Genomic DNA, 23157 nt, shown 5'->3' with positions numbered 1-23157 from the left:
CGCCGGACCAAAATCTAGCCTCTTCACTCCACTCCCCTCCGCCACCCAAACTCATGTACGACGCCTTTCGGCCGTCTCCAGCATGGCGGGCGGTGGATCCTAGTGCTTTACTTCCAGATCCGTCGACCCCGAGCTCATCCCACGCGGCCCCTAGGAGGAGATGGCCATCTGACTTGCGCTCCGCCACGCCCGCAAGGAGGCCCGTGCACGGCAGCGAACGGAGTCCTTCCGTACGCCCAAATGGTGCATTGATCCGGCGCTAGGCCAGCCGTAGCTGCCTCGCCGGAGGCGGTCCGTCTGGTGTCCAAAAGCGGTGGCGGACGCGCAACCCCTTCGTTAGCGCGTCGAGCATTGGGACGCACCATGAGCCTCGTCCGACGAGAACATGGCACGGCGTGCCAGGCACCGGGCGCGGGAGGCGGCGGCAGCCATCGCGGCGATGGATGTCGGCGGCGGAGTTGCATTCTCCGGCGGCCTGTATGACGCATCAGTCCAGACACCGCAACCACATCGTGCTGGACATTGGCAGCACTTGATCTCAAGTTCTCAACCCCCACCATGAACTCCCAACGAGATTGATGCAAAGGAAAAAAGAACTCCGTGAGCGTGCCATCGCCCTCGATGCTCGCGAGGCCGAGCTCTCCCAGAAGGTTGCCTCCAACCCCAGCACGCCTAGTCCCTCCACCTACGCCACTTCCATTTACGCCACTTCCATTAAACTCCATGTACCTATCACCCTAAACCTCACCACCTGCAACCATACCAATTGGCGTGAGCTGTTCCTCGTCGCTCTCGGCCGTTACGGCCTCACTGCCCCATGTCACCGGCGATGCTACTCCCTCCGACACATCGGCTACATCGGGTGTACTAGGCAAATGACCACTCCCTCATTATCTCTAGCCCGCATACCCCATCCTCCTGTAACATCCAGATGAAAAGCAGCATCAACATTGATTTTGATAAAATATACATCAGGTTTCACCCATCTCTGAACTAAGCATCTTGCATTAATGCCATTATACAGGGGCTTAACGAAAGCTAGGAGAACCGTCGGACCCGGTCATGCATGACGAGGGGATGCATGCGAGGCCTCGGCTTAGGTCACCCGCGTGCCCGCCACAACCCACAGGCCACAGCTACACGATTGACCGGTCATCCTGCCAATATGAGTACTACTAGTAGCACGCTACGGGGCCTTGGTGGGGGCTACTAGTACTCGCTATGGGGCTTTGGTGGGGGCCAGACGGCCAGTGGCGCTGGAGAGCCGTGACGTGGTACACACTCGAGCTTCGGAAGGATTCGTGCACCGAGCGTTTTTGCGTGCGTTTCTTGCCCTGTTCCTCACGCGCTCTCAGGGTCATATCCAGAAGATAATGTTTGTATCGGCGATGGCTAGACCAAGATATGATGCCCAAGGAAATTGCATTTTCGATGGAAAGATTGGTGTGTGGGCCTATGTTGAATGGGTTCAAGCACAAAAGAAAAGCGCTAATAGGTTAGTTTTGTTAAAAAAATATCTCGCAACATTTTCTTGATTAAGTTTCCGCACTAACAAAAAATCATTTTATTTGCAACAGGAAGAAGGGAGAGTGGGAGATCAAGCCTTGCACGGATGTAGATAGGGCTAAAAGCAGGGAGTATTTATGCAACTTTGTGCTACCGGCTATAAAAGCTAAGTGGCCGGCCTGGGATAGAAACAACACAATCTATATTCAACAAGATAATGCGAGAACGCACATACCGCCCGACGATCCAGTGTTTCTTATAGACGCCGCTAGAGGCAGTTGGAACATTAGGATGATTTATCAACCACCTAATTCACCGGACACATACATTTTAGATCTTGGTTGGTTTGCCTCAATCCAATCTATGTTTGCGGAAAAAATGCCCAAGACTCTTGCCGAAATTCTTGCTAAAGTTAACCAATCTTTAGCCGGATATCCACATGAAAAACTTAATAGGTCCGTCCCTTTGGATCTTTTTAACTTGTTAAAGTTTCATTACATAAGAAATTAACACATTATTTGCTTGATCTTGTAGGATATTCTTGAGCCACCAAGCTTGCATGAGGGAGATCATACGCAAGAAGGGCACAATTCATTGTGATGTACCACACATGAAGAAAAAAACACTTGAGAAAGAAGGAAAATTGCTGGTCCGCTTGACAATTGACAAGGACTACGTTGACGCGTCAATAGAGTGGCTTAATGTTGTTCCTACTCCGTAGTATATTTTGGACTTGTTCTCGATAGCTAGTGGGAGTATGAAATGTGTGCAATTGTTTCGAACATCAAGTTTTAGTACTTTAATTCATGTAATATTTGGACTTTGCCTGAAAATATTTGGAGTTTTCTCTGCCGCGGTATGATTTTACCACTCTATTTGTGTCCGCATGGAAGAGGCGAACGAACGCAACGATGCAGATTGGTTTTCACATCTGCATGCATGTGAAGGAGTCGAGCTAGCCTCGTTTTTTTTAAATCGCCATGCAGCCATGCAGCCCTGTTCACATATGTATGTATGTGCGTGAAGGAGCTCAGCGAGCACATATTTTTATAAGAGCATCTTCAGCCGTTCGGCCCCGGACGCCAAAAAAGCGCCGTCTGGAACCGAACCGGCGTATCTTGCATGGAGGCGATTGTGTTTCCAGTCGCCGCCCCCCAAATCGGCGCAAATAGGGCACAAAGTCGGCGATTTGATTCAAATTTGCACAAGCACGACATAAACTCGGCGATCTCATTCAGATTTATAAAAAAAAGAACAGAGAACAACTTAGCCTAGCCTAGTCTAGCCTCCTACGCCGCTGCTATCGCCCGCCGGAGCCCGCTGCCGCCTTCTACATGCCGAAAAGCCTGTAGAAACGGGTGTAGTCGTCATCGCCGACGTCGTCGTCGCGCGCCCCGCCGGAGCCGCCACCGTCCCTGCTGCACCCCTAGCTAGGGTCGCCGACGCGCGGTGGGGCGCTGGACGGCCGGCCTCGCCCTTCTCGTCGCTGTCGAGGACGATGACGCCGCCCTCCTCGCGCCCGCGGCGCCGGGCCTGGAGCTCCTTGTATGCTCGGCGCTGGCGACGCGCCTGCTCGCGGAGGTAGTCCTCATTCGTCCATTTTAGGGCGGCCTCGTCGTCGGGGGCCACCATGCTGACGCGCTCCGGCTGCACGGGGAGCACGGGGAGCAACTCTCTATCCAGCAAGGCGTGTATACACAGGATGACTTTATCCAATCATCGCCATCTACGGGTAAGGACCCCAAATCCTCAACCTTGGAGTTCTTAAGATGGTAGGCCACTACTCTTGTGAGGGACATGTGCAAAAAGATAATCTCCTTGTAAGGATGAAATCCAAATATCCTCGAAATGTATTTATGGAACTTTTCCCGATCACTAGCTTCAGTGGCAGGAGCAGTAGTGGCATCATCATTGTCTGAATCCCATTCCGGTTTCTCTCTGTCAAGTGTTTCATCATTGTTATCCCTCACACCTTGCACGAACCAAGACCCATGACTGTGTTCCCAAGGAAAATTTTCTAGCAACGGCTTGAGGCCAATCTCATGCTTCAACATCCATTCGGTGTGATCAATTGATTCATTGAGAAACCAAATCTGAAGTCTGCACCAACCACCAGCGAATACATAGTAAACGCCCTTCTCCGATTTTCCCAAATGAATATCTCCGCGTGCTTCATTAATCGGGGGGAGTTCAATTACTCGGTACTTATTATCCTCTAAATCCAATCTGCACAAATAAATAAATTCGTTATTTACTGCACAACGTTAGCTAGCTAGTCACCGTGCATGGTATTGGGTGACCTTTTCTAGAAAAAATTAGGGAAACAAAACATACCTGATAACAAAATATATGTTGAACACATAGAGACGTCCCCGCCAATACACAGAATCATGAGAGAACACGTGTTTCATGAGTAGTAGTAGGTTAGGGTCGATCGACCGTGGAGCCATCCCTTCCCTGGTAAAAGATCTCTCCTCCCACTGCCATGTCTTTGACGAGAATGCGCTCATGGTGTAGGGCGACGGAGGCCACTCTGAGTTTGGGTTCGCGGGGTCCAATGCGGCGTCGTTCTCGGACCGGCGGCGAACACATTGCATGAAGAACACCTCAAAGTGTGGCGAGAGCATAGGATCGTACGCGAGGAAGTCGTGCTTGATGAAGCCTTTGGTCGGGGTCCGATCAGGGTGACACGGTAGACACGCCCACTGCTGCGTGGCCGGATTGGCCACGCCTCCCCAGAGGAGGAGGAGGCCGTTGCAGTGGCCCGTCATGTGGGACCAGTCATCGCAGACGTCGTCGAGGTAGCCGAGGTTACCTTGAATCTTGCCCGCAACAGAGGGGCGCGAGAGGAACGCCGGGGGAAGGTGATAGCCGTCAACGAAGCGGTAGACGGCGAAGATGCCGGCCAGGGCGAGCGGCAGGAGGTCCTTGCGCAGCAGGCCGTGGGCGTCGACGACGGCACACCACGCCTTGCAGACGGAGCGGCAGGCGGCGAGGCTGGGCGGCATCAGGCGCCCGAGGACGTCCGCGAGCACGTCGCCGGGTAGCAGACCCGCCGGATCCATGTTTTATGGAGACTGCGCCCGCGGTGCAAAGGAACAGACAAGTAGGTAGGGTTCTCGATAGTCTGATGCTTTGCTTCTACCTCGGCTACCAACAAGGGAAGATGTACATAGCGAGGGCCAATGGTGGGTGGGTAGTGGGTTAGAGTTCGTTCCAGTTTCACACTCCGATTTGTTTTAGTCCGAGTACGACCCCGTGAAAGCCACCAAAGTGCCAAGGCTCTCCAACCGAGGTAGCCGAGGACTTGATGATCGCGCCATTCCGGCCGGCGAAGAAGCTGAAGAAAGCAATCCAGGCTCCGGGCCACTCCGAACGACGTCCCCATTGCAAAACCTTAAATAGGGCGTTGGATCACGTACCGGATTTGGCCATGGACTGAAGAATCAAATCGGAGCTCGAACTTGTTTTGGGGGAAGCACCGGAGATCGGACAGCTTTGGTTATATCTGAAAAAGTATTTGTTGTAGTACTGTAATTGTTTACTTCCATCGACTGGATAATTTTCTTCCATGTTGATTCAAATTTGCTTCGACCTAACAAAAAAAGAGTCCAATAAAGGAGTGCAGCGTTTCGGTGCCTAGACTCATCTGCACCCGGTTAGTAAAAGAATCAAAATAAATACTAGAAAAATTCTAAAAAAAATTGTGTGGTAGATAATTTGATACGTGAGGTTCGCTCCAATTTTTAGAGCATTTGGATATCTGAGCAGCTCTCAGAAAAAAAGACAAATCGGGTCATAACAGTGCGTGAACAATAACATTTTTACAGACCCTGGATTTGTCTTTTTGCCGAGAGCTGCTCAGATGTCCAAATGATTTAAAAATTGGAGCGAAGCTCATGCATCAAATCTACCACACAAAAAAAGTTTGGAATTTTTTGAATTTTTTTAGTATTTGTTTTGATTTTTTTCGTCGGGTGGGTGCAGCTGAGCCCGGGCTTAGAAATGGATTACCGCAAATAAAGTAGATATTATAATTATGAGCATGGAAACCAACCCCCACAAACTCCCCCATCGCCGTTGCATGGATCTCAATGTAGGGCAATGCCTGGCTGAAGGCGTTCGATGCTGTTTGCGGGTGGGATGAAGGGGTTCTGTAAACATTCACGTAAAAACTAATATTTATATATATAACTTTTTCATTTTCCATAGCTTTTTTTTGTTTTTTAATTCGTCCAAACATCCTGATTTTTTTGTACTTTTCACATGGCATTTTTTATTGTAAGAGTATGACATTTTTATTATAAGAGGATGGCTTTTTTATTATGAGAGGATACCAGATTTATTTATAAAATTATGGCATTTTTATTATTGTGAGTATGAAATTTTTATTTATAAAATCATGACATTTTTATTATTGTGAGATGGCATTTTAATTACTAGAGGAGGTCAGTTTTTTATAAGAGCATGGCATTTTTTTATTTTTATAATAAGATGGGCATTTTTATTATTGTGAGGATGGGATTTTTTAGAGTTGGCACTTCTTTACTGCTTTTTTTGCAAGTTTTTTGGTGATGATTAGGAAAATAGCAACTTTTGTGGTATTTTTTATTTTTTATTTTATGTTCATGGCATTTTTAAAGAAAAAAAACTATTTTGTCGATCTTTGGGCCAATTGGGGTCGCCATGATCCTCCCCGTTGGGGAACGGGGGAAGTTCGCTCGAGGCTCCCTCCTAGGTGACATTCCCCGACTATTGGGGTCCGAGCATCACAATATTGCTTCAATCAACTAGCGAATTGCCTCCAACTATGTAGTTGTTTGTTTCCATAACACAAATTAACTCTAGCGATTACATGTGGTTCTAACAAAAAAAAGGAATTTTATCTCCAAATAAATGAAACTTTGCTTCCAGATAAATGCCATCTTGTTTCATGCAACAAGCCAATTACAATAGAATATGGCGGAACTCCACGAGCACGATGCCAGAACCAAAACAGTATGTGTTCCCGAAACCGAGTAGCCATACAACATTGGTCGCGATGCAAACTGTTGACAAGATAGTAGCCGCGTCGGTGATCAATGAGAATGGTGATGATCAGGAGCATCAGGGATCGATTCTTTAGGTACCTATCCAGAGGTCATCGAGGCGCTTCTGCAGAGACACGATCCGGTGCATGGGCTACCTCCAATTGTGTCACATTGCGTGCTTTTCAGGCGTGCAAAGCCCCGCACAGAAACAGAGATTATCTTCTAGTATGCTTGCCTATGGAAAGTCAAAGAAGTCCAACTTATCATGACGATAATTCAACATAAACAAAGAGCTTGCTACAAGCAATAAGTGTTATAACCCAGTATTGGCTTCTAAACTATATTTGCTGTCAAGCAACTCTCCATCCAGCAAGGCGTGTATACAACAGACGGCTTCATCCAATCATCACCATCTAATGGTAAACATCCTGGATCCTCAACCTTGGAGGTACTAAGATAGTAGGCCACTACTCTTGTGTGTGACATGTGCAGAGATAATCTCCTTGTAATAGTGAAATCCAAGTATCCTAGAAATATAATTATGGAACTTTTCCTGAACACTAACTTCAGCGGGAGTAGCAGTGGTGGCATCACCGTTGTCTAAATCCCACTCTGGTTTCTCTTTTTTTCCGCAAGAACCTTGCTGGAGGGCGGTGTTTCTTTGCAATGCATATAGAACAAGATAATTGGTCCAGTTAATGCGGGAAACTGGAAGGATGATGAATCCATGCCTATGTATGTCCTTCTACCATATTATATGGTTTGGTATTGCTCTAATAAATCTTGCATCTATCAAGGAATAAAACTATTTTTGCAAAAAGAAAAGTCACTTTGGAACACATGTGTCAGTGAGCACTTTATTTTGAATAGTTTGAAGTTTTAGAAAATGTTTAAAGAATTTCGACATGATAATATGGATGTATAGTACAGAGGTGCAAAGTTTGATGGTGATGCGTGTTTTTTAGCAGTGAACCTCGTGTGTACTGTTTACCTTTTAAAATCATGACTTTTTTTCATTTTTATGTAGCTCACGTGTCAACTTATTTTATTTTATTTTGCGCATGCCACTGTTCACCTTTCTAAGGTCATGAATTTGTCATTTAACTTAATCTGACGAAAGCAGAGACGAATTTTACTCTTCTAAATGAATTTCTACTCTTCCATCAATGACTCCGTGGCCCAATGGATAAGGCGCTGGTCTACGAAACCAGAGATTCTGGGTTCGATCCCCAGCGGAGTCGACTTATTTTTTGGTCAGAAATGTTATCTCCAGAAGGTCATTCGTCCAATAAAGAAATGTAATCCTTAATGCCATTCGTCCAAGACTCCGTGGCCCAATGGATAAGGCGCTGGTCTACGAAACCAGAGATTCTGGGTTCGATCCCCAGCGGAGTCGTTTTTTATTTTTTGCCCTTCTAGTTTTTAATGTTTGAACTTTGAAAAGGGGCCAGAGCTACACTGACATCCTACGATGGCAATATTCTAGCAGAGCCAAAAAACTTTTTTTACAGGAAAAAATAGCAGGTGTTCTGATTATGTATTAAAATAAGAGGGACAAGGTACAGAGAAATCAGAAGGAAAATAATCAAATTGATTCCTATAGCACAACAGAAGCTCATTAAGTTGCCGATTCACTTATTTTTTGGTCAGAAATGTTATCTCCAGAAGGTCATTCGTCCAATAAAGAAATGTAATCCTTAATGCCATTCGTCCAAGACTCCGTGGCCCAATGGATAAGGCGCTGGTCTACGAAACCAGAGATTCTGGGTTCGATCCCCAGCGGAGTCGTTTTTTATTTTTTGCCCTTCTAGTTTTTAATGTTTGAACTTTGAAAAGGGGCCAGAGCTACACTGACATCCTACGATGGCAATATTCTAGCAGAGCCAAAAAACTTTTTTTACAGGAAAAAATAGCAGGTGTTCTGATTATGTATTAAAATAAGAGGGACAAGGTACAGAGAAATCAGAAGGAAAATAATCAAATTGATTCCTATAGCACAACAGAAGCTCATTAAGTTGCCGATTCAACAGGTAAAGCACCATCATGCCAACGACAGTCTTTTCTTTCGTGCCAAGGATATAGTTTGATGCAGCCTTCAGACGAATCCGCATGGGGATTCAACAAATGTCGTTCGCATGAAGTCGCTACCGTTAACACGTTTTCCACTACTCAAGTTCAGAATTCACATCTAACGGGATCAAAGCACAGGCATCATTCACACAGGTTCTGCGGTCATAGTGCATACTACTACAGGCAAATAAAGGCAGTAAAAGGCAGTTCAGCTAATATCAGCGTCGAGTCTCGCAACAAAACACATCTATCATATCTGCTACATCCATAGCTTGGCTCACTTGCGTGCTTCAGCCTTCCTCTCCTCTTTCGCTGCAAGCAGTGAAGCACAAAGTTAGAAATCAAGCAAGTGGAGAAGAGCACATGCAGGTAAATGTTTTGATTCTAACATAGCAGGTTTGTTCAGGCTTTCAGTTTTGTACGTGTCGACTAAATACATGTCGAAGGAAAGCTAAAACAATGTTACTAGCAGCGGCAAAGAGGTGTACCAGCTTTTTCCTCTTCGCGCTTCTTTGCAGCTTCCTCCCTCTGCCGCCGGATCAAGGTAAGGCGATCTGTGGTTGCGAAAAAGATGGGTAAAGATCATGATTGTTTGCCTGTATCAAAGGAACGATGCTCCGATACTACTAAACGAACGTGCAAAACGGCAACCATGGTAAACATCCAATGCATGAAAGATATGACAACCTCATATATACTTGCAGTACATTCAAAAATAAAATGATGAATTAGAGGAAGTACATTTTTTTTTCTATTCTTGTACTACTAAGGACACATAGTATAATGTGACATCAAATGCAGCAACTTCCTTATTAGACCTAACATGCCTACAACCATATCATAAAATGGGCTTGCACACAAGACTCAAGTGGGAACATAGTAGATCCTTTCTTCTAGTTAATTATAACCTTTGATTGATGTGCTGTATTTTAAAATATATATAATGTGAAATATCATCATAATCATGCGCACCGAAGGTGAAAATAGTTGAGAGAATCGCTCTTAACCCCTCACCTAGGTCTTTCCTAGCCTGTTCTGTCTTTCCTTCCTCCTGAAGTCTCATATAGTGAGCTCGAGCTCTCTGCTTCTCAAGCTCCTCCCTGAAAGAGCAAAAAAAAACGTAGTAATTAAAATGCACTGGAAGTAACAGTACTGCATTGACAATGTACATCCTCTTCTCTGGATAGGCTATTAATCTTTCCAAATAGTGCATTATATATTATCATTGTTGATTATAATTACAAGCGAAGTACATACAGCAGAATAAATATAAAAGCATAACATGGCATTTTTTTCTTCAACAGCCCCAGAAGTATAAAAACATAACAAAGGGTGGAATTTCCTTGTGCAACAACACCTATAGAACCGTCAAAAAGAACGGCGACTGTCCAACAAATTTATGGAGTACTACTACTAGATAGTGCTATTATATCAGCTCACTGAAATTTCCTTTTTCATTCCAGAACTTCTACCAATTGTGTCAGCAACATTTCAAGTGCACCTATGGCTCGCATAGAAAGGAGATAAATATGTTTTACAGAATCAATGGTACATAAAGAAGCATGCCCAGGAAATGCATGCACACACCTTTCACGCCTGGAGAGATCAGTTGTCCTATCAACCTGTGCAGGTGCAGTACGAGTTAGCGAATAGATATGAACTGATAAATGCTTACAAGACCCTAACTATAACACAGGTTATGACAGGAGTGTGCATAATAACAGTCTGAAGGAGTCAAATACATGCAGTAGAAAATTCTTATATTGGAACAGCAAATCTTCTTTCTAGAAAAGTAAACTTGTAATGTGGCTAGCCAATCCACAATCATGGACGGAAGTACATTATATTTTGAACATGAGCAGGAAACACATATTAAAAGACTTACATCAACATCCTTGGCTTTAATACTCTTTGGTTTCGCCAGGTTTGGATTGTCAATCTCGATGAGACCTGCAGTTCCTTTGTGTTTCTGATAAAGTAAAAACAGAAGCAGATTGTCACATAAGATAAATAATGTATACACTTTAGGACTGAAGGGTCTACCTAGAGTTCAATGTAAGTTTTTTAGGAAGAGAATAACTTACGGTCTTCTCAACCTCTTCATCACTTTCCTCCTCAATTGACTCTTCCCTTCTGTTAGATACCTCTTGCTTCTGCTTGGTTTACAAATACAAGCCCAGAGCCAAAACAAGCATATGAGATAGTCTAGTTAAACTGATTTCGTAAATGGGAAGAAAAAATGATGCATGCAAACCTTCTTAGAAAAGGTCTTTGGACGATCTGCTGAAGTACCAGCCTCTGCATTCAGTTTCAAATGAAAATTATGAGAAGAGATTTGTAAAAGGGCCAATTCATAGGTACTCCCTCCGTTCCATAATCCTTGCCGTCGTTTTGGTTCCAAACGACGACAAGAATTATGGAACGGGGGTAGTACAAAATACTGAAAGGTGAATAAAAAGTGCTTCCAGCGGATGGTGCTTCATTTTGTTTAGGAAAGTAGCTGCAGCAAACCGGGAACATCTACTTGTCCTAATAATTATCGCGCAGCAACACAATGCTAGGATAACGTCGAATTTCCACCTTAATTTCAACTTGGGCAAAGTGTTGACAATGTTCACCTACTATTGGATTAGACAAAACCATGCCCCAGAACACAATGTCCCAGTTTAGAGGAATCGTCGCAAGAGCATACACAGATAAACAGGAACATTTACCCACAGAGAGCATTGCAAAATTAATATACCCACATTGCACAAGGGGTTATCGTCAATTATCCCGCACAATGAATCTGAATGAAACAGTACGCTAAACTAAGGTGGTGCTTCCAATCAAAGCAGACAACCAGACCACAGACAAACACAATTCTACAGGTGAACAAAGTAAATCATAACTGAAACAACCAAAACAATGGTAGGGATAAACGTACACACGCGGAATGCAGTAGCTAGTAATTAGTGGAACCGGCTCGTGGAGGATACACAAGCAAATTAACCATCCCCCCATATTTCCGAAGGATAAACTCAAGCTAGCAAACCCTCCATCCAGGGAAAAAATGGTCAGAGTACGGCACACACAACCTAAAGTGGCCAAAGCATCGATCGGGGCACCAAACCGTCCGATCTGCGCCTCCCACCCCAAAAGGCACGACCTTGCGGCGCCAATCGACTCCGGTACGCTCTTCAAGCTAAGTAAAACAAGTACAAGCGGGCCGTCTCGCGCGTCCGCGCGCGCCGGCCGCCGGCCACACCAAGCTAACGAACGAATCGCCAGCGGCGCGCGCGAATCGAACCGGGAAAGAGTAGAGGGGGGCGAGCATTGCGGCGGCGCCGTACGTACCGAGCTCCTCCTTGGAGGAGAAGGTGCGCTGCCCGGTGGGCTTGCCCTTGAACTTGCCCTTGGCCATGGGGCGCGGCTGCGGCTGCGGCGGCGCGTGCGGACTCCTCGAAGCTGCTAGCTAGCCCTAGCTAGCTGCTTCCTGGGCTGCCTGCGTCTGCGTGCGGCGAGCGCTTTCCCGCGGGGTGGGATGGTCTCTCTCTCTCTCTTCCTCTCCTGCCGTGCGGCGCCTTGGCTTTTATTGGCTCGGCGGACGGAGGAGGTGCGGAGAAGCCAGCCAGTGTCCCGGGCCCAGCCGACTCCCCCGCGGCCGTGTCGCTTCGGGCTCCGCGCGGCCCGGCCCGGCCCGTGCGAGTTACCGTGAGCACTACGGTAACGAGATCGACTTTTTCTTTTTATCTTTTTGCGAAATGACTTGCGTTGCCTAAAAAAAAATGACTTGCGACTTTTCTTACGGCAGCGACGGGCGACAAACGCACGTTTTACCGGTTGGTACTTGGCACGCACGCAGGTCTATGTTTATCGGAAATGTTAACGCCCACACGTGTGGACATTAGCCAACTTACCCACACGTCTTCATCACCGTCCAGTAACTTCTGCACGAATCTTGACACGAATTAGCTGATTTTGTATGCCACGTAAGACAACTCGTGTATATGGTGTGTGAGAGAGGTCGCCCACACATCCGTTTTACCATACAGAGTGGCCGGTGTGTGGGCGTTCAGCAGTTCGCGCCACACGCCACTTTGCACGCGCACACAAGGGCTAGTGTGTGGGCATTTGCCATCTCGCCCACACGTTCGTCTCCTCTCCCACACCCAAGCTGCTAGTTGCCATGTTTTTTCGCAGCGCACATGGCAACTGCCCCTAGTGTGCTTTATAAGCAGGTGGCAACTCTCTTTTTTTACCCGAGTTGCCATGTGTTTTTGCAGGGTACACGGCAACTGCCTAGTGTGCACGTAAGCAGATAGCAACTCTCTTTTACCGAGTTGCCATGTGTTTTTGCATGGTACATGGCAACTGCCCCAACGTGCACGTACATGGCAACTGCCCTAACGTGCACGTAAGCAGATGGCAACTCTTCCTTTTTACATGGCAACTGCCCTAGCATGCTTGTGAGCACATGACAACTCTCTCAACTGCCTAGTGTTAGTATGTGGCAACTCCTAAAATTATGAAATCATGGCAACTACATTAGATCAGACCATACATGGCAACTGCAGTTGAGCAACCATGGCAACTGCAGTTGTCCGACATGGCAACCGTAGTTCAGCGACATGACAACTGCAGTTAAACGAACATGGACGAGGGTCTGGACCATGGCAACTGCGGGCGCACGGTGGGCGTCACGCGTGGCGTGCGGGACCAGGAGGGTACGAGGCCTGACATACGGGCGTGTGGGCGTTATCAACTTCGCCCACACACACGCATGTGAGAGGGTTCGGGAGGGAAAAAAAGAGGTGTGTGGGCATTAGTTGTTTTGCCCACACGTAGATGTGTGGGGTGGTTGCTGTCCATGCCACACGAGGCGTGTGGCACAACTACCTGATACACCACACGTGTGGCAGTTATCGGGACCCATGTTTATTTATTGAAATCTTCCTCTCACCCTTGTTGTTTTTCTACATAAACAATGCATGATCGATGGATGGATTTTTTTAGTTAACCTAACTTTATTCAAGCAAACTCCACACATAGTGGGATACAAGTTTGGTTATGGGGTTGGATGAGCCACAAATGGCGACCCCTGTCTAGGGAAAGCGAAAACTTATCTAAACTATGAGCCTCCGTGTTTGCCGACCGGCCTTCAAAAACAAAATTACAAGTGATATTTGCAGCTCTAGCATGAATTCGCATGCAATGACGCATCTCTGAAGAGCCAAGTCTTCAGCGAGCGAGAGACCCTCGCGGCAGGCTATCGCCTCCAGGACCGATGGGTCGTGTAACCTTTCAATCACCAGCGACGAGCTGCCTAGGTAGTTACCAAACTAGTCCCTAGCCGTTGCTGCAGCTGAACCGCGGCGATTGGAATTGGTCACCCTGTCATCTACATGAATTTTTGCATAACCAACGGGTGGAGCTTTAGACCTCGTCCTCGCCACAGCCGGCTGTTGCACAGCCTCCCTTCTAGCCACTAGTCGGTTTTCCGTCATGATTTCCAGGTCAGCCAAGAATCTCTTGATGAACTCATGTGTTGCTTGAGGACTTTGAAACCCCCCTTCGTGGATCGCTTTCCTCCTTGCCGACCAGATTGCCCATAAAGTGACATAGACCTTGGTAAAAGCTTCATGAGATAAGACTTGGATCATTGAGAAAATCCATTGTTTAGCACTTGGTTCAGTGATCTCTCTTAATTGTTCTGCAAGCTCACCATCCACTAGCGCCCAAATGCATCTGGAAATTGTGCAGTTGAGAAGCGAGTGTCTCCACGAGTCTTCCGCTCCACATAAGCCGCAAGCGCTCGAATCCGCCATGTGACTGTGAGCTCTCACGTCATTTGTAGGCAAAGAATGTTTCGACAAGCGCCACAAGAACATTCAGCTTCTCAAAAAAAAAAAACTGGCTTCGTTGGCAGCTTCAAAACATAATTGTGTACGTGCACATGCATGGAAGATGAACTGATAGTACGTTCACAATGGATGAATGAAGTTAAAGAAAACGATCTGGTACACGCACGCACGCACCTATGTCCCTCCCTGTCGCGTGGCAGAGGAGGAGAGAGGAGGACATCACGAGGAGAGACACCAAGCACATAGGCGTTGCCTTCTTGTTCATGGTGAGGGCCATGAGGGGGCTCCTTTTCTGCTCTTCTGTACGGGCATGGTGTTTATATACGGAGAGGACGACCGGATGTTGAAGATCAGCGCCTTCACCCTTATATGTCTCTCCTTATTAAACGTCGTTGTTTTCCTATTTATATGGACGTTAATTAGCACACCACATCACGGCAATCAATTCCTTAAATCAATTACTTCCCCGTGTTTTTGTGCAAGTTGGATACAAGCAGAACTAGCAGAACGCCCATGCGTTGTTACGGGCTATCCGCAATGTTATTTGTAACACTCGGGTTCAACACCAAAAAACCTCATCCAACGACGTACCTTTCCTTTTTCTGTCGGAACCTTCCATTCCCGATCGGCTTCCTGCCATAGCGGGACATTTCTCGTTGGAGGCACCTCCTTTAGAACCAGATGACGTAGACCTCATCTTTGCCGTGCATTGCAATAAAGATGAAATTTTCCATGTTTACAATATTATAGAGTGGGTTAAACTAACAACATACTACTGACACAAAGCAACAAATAACTACAGATAGCATTTTTAAATGTCCATTTAACTTTTCAAATGCACATTGACACTGGAGGAGAGGCAACATGAACGTATTTCTAGTCGCCAATAAGCTCCACCTCCATCCCACATATGTTAGAAGGGATAATTGTCGTTCTTCTCTTCCTCGTCTTTCCCTAGATCTTCTACTCCTCGCGTCTTCGCTAACCCGTTTCATTGGCGCCAACCAGCACCATGTCAATATTAGTGTGTTCGTCATCGACGTCTCATCTTCTTATTTCTCATTTCTCGTCAATCTTAGTTCTCGTTCCTACTTATTTTCATGAATACTCTTTCTTTTTCTCTCTCTTATTATTTGGAACACTCTTTTCTTTCTCCAATAATACCATGTACCATTTGGTGGCTTTAGTTATTTTTCCTTCTTGTTCTTGGAACACTCTTTCTTCTTATTATTGCATGAACCACCTGGCCAATGTTGTGTCGTGTTGTCCTCACCTGCGAATATTTCGACAACCGTCAGCGTGTGGACATCCTGCGGAGCATAGTCTTCATTCATCTAGGTGAACGCTAGGTTGCCCATGTCCCAAGCGCATGGTGTACGTTGTCCATGTTGGCAAGCGATGCTCGGTGATTGGCCATGCAGCCGAGAGCCCGTTGATCGTCCTTGCCCGCGAGCGCTTTCAAAATGATTTGCCGCGATTAACTGCTTGCTTAATTGATTAAGTACATAAATAATTAACGACCTACCTAATTCTCTGCATGCCTAATTAACTGTCAATCAAATCAATTAATTATCTAGCTAATTGGAAAATATCCCCACTTCTAATTATTTGTAGGCATAAATAATTGTCTAACAAATTAATTAATTGCATTAATCACTCGACTTCCAAATTGATTTGGTGTAAAAAAAATCCTATTTAAGTGGACCTAATTAATTGCATACATAATTAACCGTCTAGCTAATTAATTGCATCAATGGTTTGATTTTGAAATTGATTTAGTGCTCGATTTTTCAAATATTTTCGCATGAATGGCTGCTACAAATGCCAATGATGACGATTACCGAGTAATGTTGGACACATTCCCTTAACGAATTTCTTGACATTTAAATGGACACACCTAATTTGAGAATGTAGCTTGTTTGGCTCTACAAGAAATATAATATGATCGAGTCCACATGGTGGTCGGATGACCCGCCTCCCTTCACGTCCGTCCTCAACCACGTGATCCATGCCCTGGCATTCTCAAGCACTGTGTTAGCATTAGGCCCGGCCACGACATCTTCCATGGTGTCGTGCACGACGTCCCTCCGCAGGGGCGCGCGGATGCGTGCGCCCATATGAAACTTGTGATTCTCAATTAATAGTAGAGATAATGATAATAATAAATGACATAGGCATGCGGGGTTAGTGATTTCTTATGAAGAAATATCTCATTTTATTATGGAAAGTTATTGAGAAAAATCTTATGTCTGTCTTTTAGGAAGGTGATCTCACATATATGGTGCAATTTCTGAATTCTTAATTACTTATTGTTTACGTGATTGAATTGAATCAACGTCTACCAAAGGAAGCATGAAACAAGATCCCCTAATGGGATTTGGTTTTTTAATGGGAGGGAGAAAAACCAGTGGGAGGAGGTGGGACGAAGAAAAACCGGACGAAAATAAACCGTAACAGGCTACCAACTGCTTCATTAGGAGTAGAGATTCCTATTTAAATGGACCTAATTAATTGCATATGTAATTAACCGTCTAGCTAATTAATTGAATCAATGGTTTGATTTCAAAATTGATTTAGTGCTCGATTTTTAAAATATTTTCGCATGAATGGTTGCTACAAACGCCAATGATGACGATTACCGAGTAATGTTGGACACATTCCCGTAACGAATTTATTGACATTTAAATGGACACACCTGATTTGAGAATGTAGCATGTTTGGCTCTACAAGAAATATAATATGATCGAGTCCACGTGGCGGTCGGATGACCCGCCTCCCCCCACGTCCGTCCTCAACCACGTGATCCACGCCCTGGCTTTCTCAAGCACCGTGCCAGCGTTAGGCTCGGCCACGACATTTTCCATGCCCCTTCGCAGGGGCACGCGGATGCGTGTGCCCATATGAAACTTGTGATTCTCAATTAATAGTAGAGATAATGATAATAATAAATGACATAGCACACGGGATTAGTGATTTCTTATGAAGAAATATCTCATTTTATTATCGAAAGTTATCGAGAAAAATCTTATGTCTTTCTTTTAGGAAGGTGATCTCATATATATGGTGCAATTTTTGAATTCTTAATTACTTATTGTTTACGTGATTGAATTAAATCAACACCTACGCAAGGAAGCATGAAACAAGATCCCCCTAATGGGATACGGATTTTTAATGGGAGGGAGAAAAACCAGTGGAAGGAGGTGGGACGAAGAAAAATCGGACAAAAATAAATCGTACCAGGCTACCAACTGCTTCATTAGGAGTAGATATGTTTTTTTTAACACAGTACCGTGCATCGTCATTATCAAAGTTGTTCAGTTACAAATAACCACTGCTATTGACTACATTCCAAGTTTCACATATTTGAAATTAGACTGAATTCCAGTTTTTACTCCCCACTTTGATAACGTTGACGCTAATTACCCTCTACTTTGATATTTCAAAACCACGTGGTGGTGCGTGCGGACTCCTCAAAGCTGCTAGTACTAGCTAGCCCAAGCCCTAGCTACTTCCCAGGCTGCCCGCGTCCGTGCGGCGAGCACTTTCCCGCACGGTGGGATGGTCTCTCTACTGCCGTGCGACGCCTTGCCTTTTATTGGCGGACGGAGAAGTGAAAAAAGTCCAAAATAAATCTTGATTTTGTAGACAAAAACTATATCAAACCCTGATCTTTCAATCCCGAAAATCAGCACACCAAACTCACAAATCCCGGTCAATTTTGAACCTTGAAAGCGTTCCAAACAGAGATTGTCGATGTGGCAGGGCCGGGCCAACAGATGCAAAGCGATTTGTAATCTCTGAGGAAGAATCGAACAAGCAACCTGAAGCTGCTGGACATCTTCAGCTAGCCACTACAACCATTACCTATTATTGCTATAAGATGAGGCCTGAACAATTTAACCACAAACCGCAACGTGGACATTTGAAATATTTTTGTATGGGCAAACAAATATTGTAAACGTGCAGGCCCGAACAATTTTTCAAATCTCTGAATTTTTTGTAAAGTGCGAACACTTTTCAAAATTCTGAAAAAAAAATAAATATGAGCAAAATTTTTAGAAACACAATCAATTTTGCAAAAGCGAACACTTTTTGAAACATAAGCATTTTTTGAAAAAATGGGAACAAACATTGAAATCTGAACAAATTTTCAAAAATGTTTAAACAATGTAAAAAATGTCGTATATTTTATAAAGAGTAAAATACACTAGAGGTCCTAAAAGTATTCCAAGTGTGTCAAGTAGGTTCTAAAAGTTTGAAATCGTTCATCGCGGGTTCTATATGTGTATTTTACCCATGACTTTTAGGACCTACTCGACACACTTGAAATAGTTTTAGGACCCGCAGTGAATGACTTACCCATATTTAGGACCCGTGGTTAACAATTTCGAACTTTTAGGACCTACTTGACACACTTGCAATATTTTTAGGACCTCCAGTGTATTTTACTCTTTTATAAAATATAAAAATGTATTTGGCAAAATGTTACCGTGTCGCAATTTTTCAAAAAGTGATTTTCTAATTTAATAAGTTATTCGCGTTTTAAAAAATCTATTCAGTTTTCGAAAATTCTTCACATCCTTTTTCAAGAAATACTCAAAAGTTTTTCAAAATGTTTCAAATCTGAACGCCCCTATCTGCTCTTATATTTGACGCACGGTGTATAATCACAAGCTTCCTTTATAGGGATTGGCTAGGTGAGGCGGCCGTGAGTTAGAGGTCCCTAGTTCGCAGACTCACTGTTTGCCAACGATCTTTGCCACATCAGCAAATACCAGCTAAAAACTATCAAGGTTCAAAAAAGACCGGTTGGGAGAGCTTAGCGTGCTGATATTCAGGATTAAGAGTTCAAGGTTCGATATAGCTTTCAACGATAAGTTTAAGGATTTATTTTGGGCTTTTTCGAGGAAGTGCGGAGAAGCCAGTGTTCTAGACCCAACCGACTCCCCCGCGGCCGTGTCGCTTCAGGCTCCGCACGGCCCGGCCCGGTGCGAGTTACCCCACTACGGTAGCGAGTTCGACTTTTTTTTCCTTTTTGCGGAATGAGTTGCGACTTTTCTTACAGCAGCGACAGGCGAGAAACGCGCACGTTTTATCGGTTGCTAGTTGGCACACACGCACGCAGGTCTACGTTAATCGAAGTCTTCCTCTCGACCACCTTGTTATTTTCCTCTTGCATAAACAATGCAGGCTTGATTTCTCCGTTACAAAAAAAAAAGGAACTGACTGATTCACGGTTGGCTTTCTAGCTAGCACGTGACGACACGTGCCCGCCGTCGCCAGGTTCTACTACCTGATGCAGCAACAGATGCCGCCTTCGGCGGCCGAGCAGTAGGACTTGTTCGCAGGGTAGCCGAAGAAGTTGCAGTCGTTCCTGCACGCGTCGAGGGCCGCCTGCGGCGCCGTCTTGCAGGTCGGTTTGGCGACGCAGTATTTGGCCCATTGCTCCGCTGGGCCTACGCACACACAACAAACAGCAGCAGCAGAGTCAGTTCACCTGGCTGAGTTTCGTTGGCACGCTTCAAAACGTAACAGTGTAGACACACATATATACTTCCTTTGTCATGCAGCGATTTAATGCACCTTGAAAATTGAACATGTGACGGGAGAGATACAATTGAGACTTATAAAATGGAAAAACTAAAATTTTGAGATAAACCCTATAAACCGAAGAGGAGGTAGTATATCGACAATGGGGTTAAAGAAAACGCCCGATGCGCGTGCGCACGTACGTACCTATGTCCCTCCCTGACGCGTGGCACGAGAGGAGAGCGGCGGACATCACGAGGAGGAGAGCCACCAAGCACATAGGCGTCGCCTTCTTGTTCATGGTGAGCGCCATGAGGGGACTCCTTTTCTCTCCTATGCTCGACAACGTCTCTAGCTATGAGTACAATGCTCTTGTGTACAGGTGTGGGGTTTATATAGGGAGGGGATGACCGGATCTTGAAGATCAACTCATTTACTCTTATATTTCTCTCCTTATTAAACTTATTAAACGCCAATATTTTCCTATTTACATCGACGTTAATTAGTACTACACCAGATCACGTCCATCAATTCCTTAATCAATTATTTCTCCAATGTTTACGTGCAAGTAGGGAGTACAAAGAATATGTTTAGTACCGTGCATAGCCATCATCAAAGTTGTATGTTGCAAATTACCGCTGTTATTTTCACATATTTGAAATTAGACTAAATTCCTCCCTGCAAAAAAAGTAGAAATTAGACTAAATTCCAGTTTTTACTCCCTACTTTGATAATGTTTACACTAATTACCCCCTACTTTGATATTTGAAAATCACGATGTGGCAAGCCACGTGTATTTGATGCTCAGGATCCACGTGACAAATTGTTATCAGTACTTTGATATTTTTCTTAGTAATTTCCCTGTATATGAATCTATCAATTTGCCATTTGGTCATATAAAAGTAGTGTGCTGAAACCACACTTATAATGTATTGTGGCCCTTTTTGAATATTCTGTTCTGTGTCATTTATCGTGTTATGGTGATCGACTGATTGAAACCATGGGTCCTAACTTGGGTTGCCGGCTTCCTCGCACTCCAACTAAGAGTTTGGCGAGTGTTGTGAATAGCGACAAGGTGCGCGCCAAGAAGCGGCGGCGGCGTGCCGGCTCGGGTTCACATTCGATGGCCCCAACATGTTCAACACGATGCTGATGACCTTTGGTGCATGATTCGCCGCACCACCCTCTCAGATATCCCAGACAAGCTCGTCCAGTGTTGGACTGAGTCCGGAGTCTACAACGCCACTTCTTGCTACTCCGCCATGTTCATTGGCTCGTTGTCAGACCTGCACTGGCGGCTAACTTGGAAAACTTGGGCGCCTCTGAACACCAAGATCTTCATGTGGCTGGCCGCTCAAGCTGTACCGCAGAAAGGGTCACACGCCATGGCTTGCCTCACGCTGATTGTTGCCTCCTATGCGACTAGGAACCAAAGACCATGCAACACCTCCTGGTTGGCTGCTCCTTCTCTCGTCAACTATGGTATGAGTTTCTCGCATGGTGCCGTTCCACCATTGCTCCAACCCACCCAACGTTCTCTTCTTGGAGTGGTGGCTCGATGCCTTGGCCATGTCCCCTTCCTTCTACCAAAAAGGGTTCTCTTCCCTCTTCCTTCCGACGTCATGAAACATACAGAAGCATCAGAATGGATGCATTTTTTGAAGGAAATATGCCCTAGAGGCAATAATAAAGTTGTTATTTTATATTTCCTTATTTCATGATAAATGTTTATTATTCATGCTAGAACTGTATTAACCGGAAACTTGATACATGCGTGGATACATAGACAAAACACCGTGTACCTAGTAAGCCTCTACTAGACTAGCTCGTTAATCAGAGATGGTTAAGTTTCCTAACCATATACATGTTTTGTCATTTGATGAACGGGATCACATCATTAGGAGAATGATGTGATGGACAAGACCCATCCGTTAGCTTAGCATAATGATCGTTCAGTTTTATTGATATTGCTTTCTTCATGTCAAATACATATTCCTTCGACTATGAGATTATGCAACTCCCGGATACCGGAGGAATACCTTGTGTGCTATCAAATGTCACAACGTAACTGAGTGATTATAAAGATGCTCTACAAGTATCTCCGAAGGTGTTTCTTGGGCTGGCATAGATTGAGATTAGGATTTGTCACTCCGAGTATCGGAGAGGTATCTCTGGGCCCTCTCGGTAATGCCCATCATAAGAAGCCTTGCAAGAAAAGTGACTAATGAGTTAGTTGCAGGATGATGCATTACGGAACGAGTAAAGAGACTTGCCGGTAACGAGATTGAACTAGCTATGAAGATACCGACGATTAAATCTCAGGCAAGTAACATACCGATGGACAAAGGGAATAAATATGTTGTCATAACGGTTCGACCGATAAAGGTCTTCACGCTATTGGTTATTGACCGAGGAGGTGTCTCAGTCATGACTAAATAATTCCCGAACCCATAGGGTCGCACGCTTAACGTTTGTTGACGCTAGAGTAGTATTGAGATATTTGATGAGTGGTAACAAAATGTTGTTCTGAGTCCCGGATGAGATCTCGGACGTCACGGGGAGTCTCGGAATGGTCGAGAGGTAAAGATTTATATATGGGAAGTCATATTTTGGGTTCCGGAAAAAAGTGCAGTTTTTTCGGTATTGTACCGGGAAGCTTCCAGAAGGTTCCGGAGGATTCCGGAGGGGTCCGTGTGACGCCCGGGTAATTAAGCTACAGTAATCCCCACTAATGTTGCCACGTCACCTCGGTGACTGTGGATAAACTCGCGTTAGATCCGAACCCGTTCTAAAACAAAAAATCAAAACAAGAGCAAAGATAAAAAGTTTCAAAACCAAAACTAAAATGTTCGGGGGTTGTCTAAAATAGCAAACCTAATTATGGTGGGGTGCACAAAATTTTGTAAAATGTTTTGGCATTTTAATTAATCTAAAACAGAAAGTAAGAAAAGGGAAAAATATAAAAAAAGGAAAATAAAACAAAAGAGGTGGGGGAAAGGAACCCTCACTGGCCCATCTGGGCCAGCCCTTCCCCACCTGGCCCAGCCAGCCCCCCCGAACCCCCCCACCTGGCCCCCTCACCCCTGGCCCAGCCCCCTACCCTGGGCCGGCCCAGCCGGCCGGCCACTTAGCCCTCCCGCGGCTAGAAACCCTAGCCGCCCCACCTCACTCGCCCCCAC

At 45.1% G+C, this 23157-nt stretch overlaps 1 protein-coding gene and 3 non-coding genes across 4 annotated transcripts; 3 read left to right on the top strand and 1 right to left on the bottom strand.

The window, feature by feature from the left end:
• Positions 1–7704: 7704 nt before the first annotated feature.
• Positions 7705–7777, top strand: TRNAR-ACG. Its single transcript has one exon. It is a non-coding gene; the product is annotated as a tRNA-Arg (tRNA).
• Positions 7778–7859: 82 nt separating this feature from the next.
• On the top strand, positions 7860–7932 carry TRNAR-ACG. The gene has a single exon. It is a non-coding gene; the product is annotated as a tRNA-Arg (tRNA).
• Positions 7933–8251: 319 nt separating this feature from the next.
• On the top strand, positions 8252–8324 carry TRNAR-ACG. Its single transcript has one exon. It is a non-coding gene; the product is annotated as a tRNA-Arg (tRNA).
• A 243-nt stretch (positions 8325–8567) lies between these two features.
• Positions 8568–12132, bottom strand: LOC119309779 (28 kDa heat- and acid-stable phosphoprotein-like). Its single transcript, XM_037585703.1, has 8 exons — positions 11943–12132; positions 10861–10904; positions 10691–10759; positions 10492–10575; positions 10194–10228; positions 9621–9706; positions 9095–9160; positions 8568–8918 (listed from the first exon to the last, which is right to left on the bottom strand). Exons 1-8 carry the CDS (start codon positions 12007–12009, stop codon positions 8884–8886), a joined length of 486 nt encoding a protein of 161 aa, XP_037441600.1. The 5' UTR covers positions 12010–12132; the 3' UTR covers positions 8568–8883.
• Between the last annotated feature and the right edge of the window lie 11025 nt (positions 12133–23157).

The sequence above is a fragment of the Triticum dicoccoides genome, chromosome 1B (genome assembly GCF_002162155.2).
Source record: "Triticum dicoccoides isolate Atlit2015 ecotype Zavitan chromosome 1B, WEW_v2.0, whole genome shotgun sequence".
Classification (NCBI taxonomy): Eukaryota; Viridiplantae; Streptophyta; class Magnoliopsida; order Poales; family Poaceae; genus Triticum; species Triticum dicoccoides.
Note: the sequence above shows the minus strand (reverse complement) of the source record. Positions and strands in the feature narration are given on the sequence as shown.

Coding starts and splice junctions, on each gene's coding strand:
- LOC119309779 (XM_037585703.1), bottom strand. CDS start 12,009: ATGGCCAAGGGCAAGTTCAAGGGCAAGCCCACCGGGCAGCGCACCTTC. Junction 10,760..10,860: donor CAAAGACCTTTTCTAAGAAG/GTTTGCATGCAT, acceptor TAAACCAAGCAG/AAGCAAGAGGTATCTAACAG. Junction 8,919..9,094: donor GCGCGAAGAGGAAAAAGCTG/GTACACCTCTTT, acceptor CACTGCTTGCAG/CGAAAGAGGAGAGGAAGGCT.